Here is a 3515-nt window from a genome sequence, read left to right as displayed (position 1 = left end):
GCTCATGGTGAGTTGTTACGCTGCTTAACGCATCTGTTGGCCAGCCGGGACTTAAAAGGCCACCAAATAAGATGATTTGGAAACATCAAGGCTTTCCCAGCGGTAATGATTACATTTGGACTTAAGATCCATGCAAGAATTTGTTGCGTAGTAAATCTCTTTGAGTCCCCCCCCCCCCCCCCCCCCCCCCCCCCCCCCCTCCCTTTCGCCCCCGGCGCTCTTCAAAAGCCCTTGTTATTCAAAGGGTTAGGATGTTTGACAATCCCAGCTTGTACAACTCCACCAATTAATTGGATCGCTTGTAGGGATGTTGGTCCCTCTCATCTGTTGCCTAGAAAGACAAAGACTCAACGGGGGGGAGGGGGGGCTGTTCACACCTCCTTGTGCTGTCAGAGTATAAAGTAGCCCTCTTCAGATGGCTCAATCATTCGTTTCCGGCTGGAACTTGGAGCAACAACTTTTTCTTTCACAACAGTCCCGAGAGAGCAACTTTGAAACATGCAGGTACCGAACAGACCGGTGGGATCTTGCGGATACTCGGTGCGTAATTACGCACCGGCGTCACTGTGCGCTCAGAGCTACGGGAGCCGCTGCGCTCCGACCACGAAGGCTCCCAGCGGGAAGTCCTTCACCATCGAGGCTCTGCTCGCCAAGCCGGAGGAGAAGGCACCCAGAGACCGGAGCAGTCCAGCTCAGTGCGCGGTGACATACGAGCCAGGCGCACCTCCTCTGCCTCTCCCTGGTTTACCGATTCCACCAGCACCATACCTCTATTCACCGAACGCGGTGCACCCCGGCATTCACCCGCACCCCGGATATTCCGTCTACTGCTACCCTCCTTTCAACTACGCACCATCCTGCCGAGCAGGGTTTTACGCACAAGGTAAATTTGGAGCGGTAACCTAACCCGTGAGGATCACAGATTTCGCGCGTCAGTGTCAGTAAACATTTCTTCTCCCTTCGCAGCTACCGTGTCCAAAGTGAACGCAGGGTTCCACCCGTTCAAAACGAAAGGCGGCAAGTCCAAACGCATGCGCACCAGCTTCACCAGCGAGCAGCTGTCCCGGCTGGAGAAGGAGTTCGCCCGGCAGCAGTACATGGTGGGATCCGAGAGGTTCCTCCTGGCTTCCGCTCTACAGCTCACAGAAGCTCAGGTGAGACTTTGCGCAAGAAAACTACCCGGATACATAAAATGCATAAATAAAATAAAACATGATCATTAAGATCAGTGTGTTGATTTCAACACAGTTTAAATTGGACTGATTTTAAGTAATATTACTGAGTCGAAATAATGCAGTTTTAACAGCTAAAGTATTTAAAAAAATAAGGTTGATCTCAAACAATTGAACTAGTTAAACTTTAATTAGGTTTTAAGATCACTTCACTCAATTTGATTAATTCTTCAAAAATAAATTAGTTCAGTTTTAACAGTTTTTTTAATCTTTACTTTAGAAACAACAAATAACAAATACAGTATTTATATTTTATTAATCCATTCAACATAGAAAATGCACCACTTATGAGCAACAGGATAAAATTATTGTCTTTAAAAAAATAATTTTTATTTCTCAAGAATGATCTCACATAATATCACAAAAGTGTCACCAAAATAGTAAAGCACTGGTTGAACCGATGGCGCCATGTAAACTTTGTAACCCTTGCCTCAGGGTTAAGATGCTCAGCTTTACTAGTAAGCAGAGTTTTAGCACCAATGCTGGCGCTAGACTAGCAAAAGCTGGGTCCAAACTAAAATATTTTCCTCCAGATCAGAACTTTATCCACCAGTCTTATGGCAACCTGTATAGAGCACACGTTCCTTTGGGGTTTGAATGCAGAAGATGCAGAGAAACGCACTGTTGTCAGCCAGCCTGTTAATGATAGTTAACTCACAAGCCATTAGCAAATCTCACTGATCCATGGATGTGCTACTAGTTTGTGCTCCGCTTGGTTGTGATGTTGCCTGATTAGGAGAAAAACCACACAAATTATCAGGAATTTAGCTTGCAAGCAGGTTTTCCTCTACCGTATAAAGTACTAAACTGATCCGCTATACCACTGTTTGATGCAAATTTACAATCCTGGCCTCAATCACAAGTCCCAGGACAGTTTTGAGTTTTTACTAAGTAAGCATATTTATTCTAAATATAATCCGCATAAACACGTCAGCCTTTTTTGCTTAACAACCCTCACAACCAATGAGAATAATGTAATAATAATGTAACTGACCCAACATCTTCAGTTAAAAAGAAATTTGTTAATGTTAACATTAACAAATGACTGTTATTATAGTTAATATTTAATTCCCACCAAAATGATTTCCTTCTTTAGTGCACATGTTTTTTCCACTGCAAAAGGATTCCTTTATTTAGACTAAAGATGTTCTGGTTTTCTGTCGTTCTCTAGGTCAAAGTCTGGTTCCAGAATAGACGCATCAAGTGGCGCAAACAGAGTCTGGAGCAGCAGCAGGCCAAACTGGCCAAACTGGGCCTGGCTGCTCCACCAAAGAGTCCCGGATCTCAAGGCCACGGAGACGAAGGCGACGAGGAAGAGGATTTCTCCGAGTCAGATGTGGAGGTGGACGTCTCGGAGGGTTCTGTGGACCACTGCTGACCGTTTCAGTGTGACTTCTGAACAAAGAACTTTACTGTACATAGCGCCGAGAAAGGGGACAGCTGTCTCCAACTATGACTATTTAATAGATTTATACTTATATTTAATTTTCTACATTTATTCCTTGAAGATGAGATCATATCATGTATTGCTTTATGTTTGACATATGTTTAAATATATTTTAAGAAATTTAATGCCAACTCAGTTGTGTTTATTTCTTTTTTGTGTGCACTTTACATCAAGATCAAAAAAAGACACACACACACACACACACACACACACACACACACACACACACACACACACATATATATATATATATATATATATATATATATATATATATATATATATATATATATATATATATATATACATATACATATACATATACATATATATATATATTTCCACATATGAGATATGTTTGAAAGGACACACTTTGTGAATGTCATCTTAATTGAAGGCTTTTATTGATTTATCTAAACTTTTTTTACATAGCCTCAGGTTTAATCATAAAAATATATGGTCACTAATATATTTAGAGAAATGTCCCTCAGCGGGTTAAAGAGAAACCACAAAGACAAGCTTCTGTTTGACCACACGTTTTATCAGAACCGGTATTCTTGACATTGTAACCATATCAAAGCCGACAGGAAAGTCTCCCTGGGATCATTGCCCCGTCGGATCACCAAGTTGTGTCCAGGTTTATGGGGTTTGAGATGAGCTTAAAGAATTTGGAAGTACTCCTCGATTTTCATCATTCCTCCCTTATGTGATGCCTCACTACCAGTGGCAGCAAAACAGACCCTCAGCCTGATGCTGCCACCACAGTGCTTGATAGTTGGTGACGCCTTGTCTTCAGACCTCTAAACACACCTCTGGTCATTTTAGCCAGTAAACAG

The 3515-nt window shown here is 42.2% G+C and overlaps 1 protein-coding gene across 1 annotated transcript; it reads left to right on the top strand.

Annotated features, from left to right (window-relative positions):
* The first annotated feature begins 444 nt into the window (after positions 1 to 444).
* noto (notochord homeobox) lies at positions 445 to 2768 on the top strand. The gene is made up of 3 exons (XM_021321303.2): positions 445 to 883; positions 967 to 1154; positions 2404 to 2768. The coding sequence occupies exons 1-3, from the start codon at positions 499 to 501 to the stop codon at positions 2608 to 2610; spliced, it is 780 nt and encodes a 259-aa protein (XP_021176978.1). The 5' UTR covers positions 445 to 498; the 3' UTR covers positions 2611 to 2768.
* The last annotated feature ends 747 nt before the right edge of the window (positions 2769 to 3515 follow it).

The sequence above is a fragment of the Fundulus heteroclitus genome, chromosome 19, assembly GCF_011125445.2.
Source record: "Fundulus heteroclitus isolate FHET01 chromosome 19, MU-UCD_Fhet_4.1, whole genome shotgun sequence".
NCBI lineage: Eukaryota > Metazoa > Chordata > Actinopteri > Cyprinodontiformes > Fundulidae > Fundulus > Fundulus heteroclitus.
The sequence above is the reverse complement of the archived record's forward strand: the minus strand, read 5'-3'. Positions and strand labels throughout refer to the sequence as shown.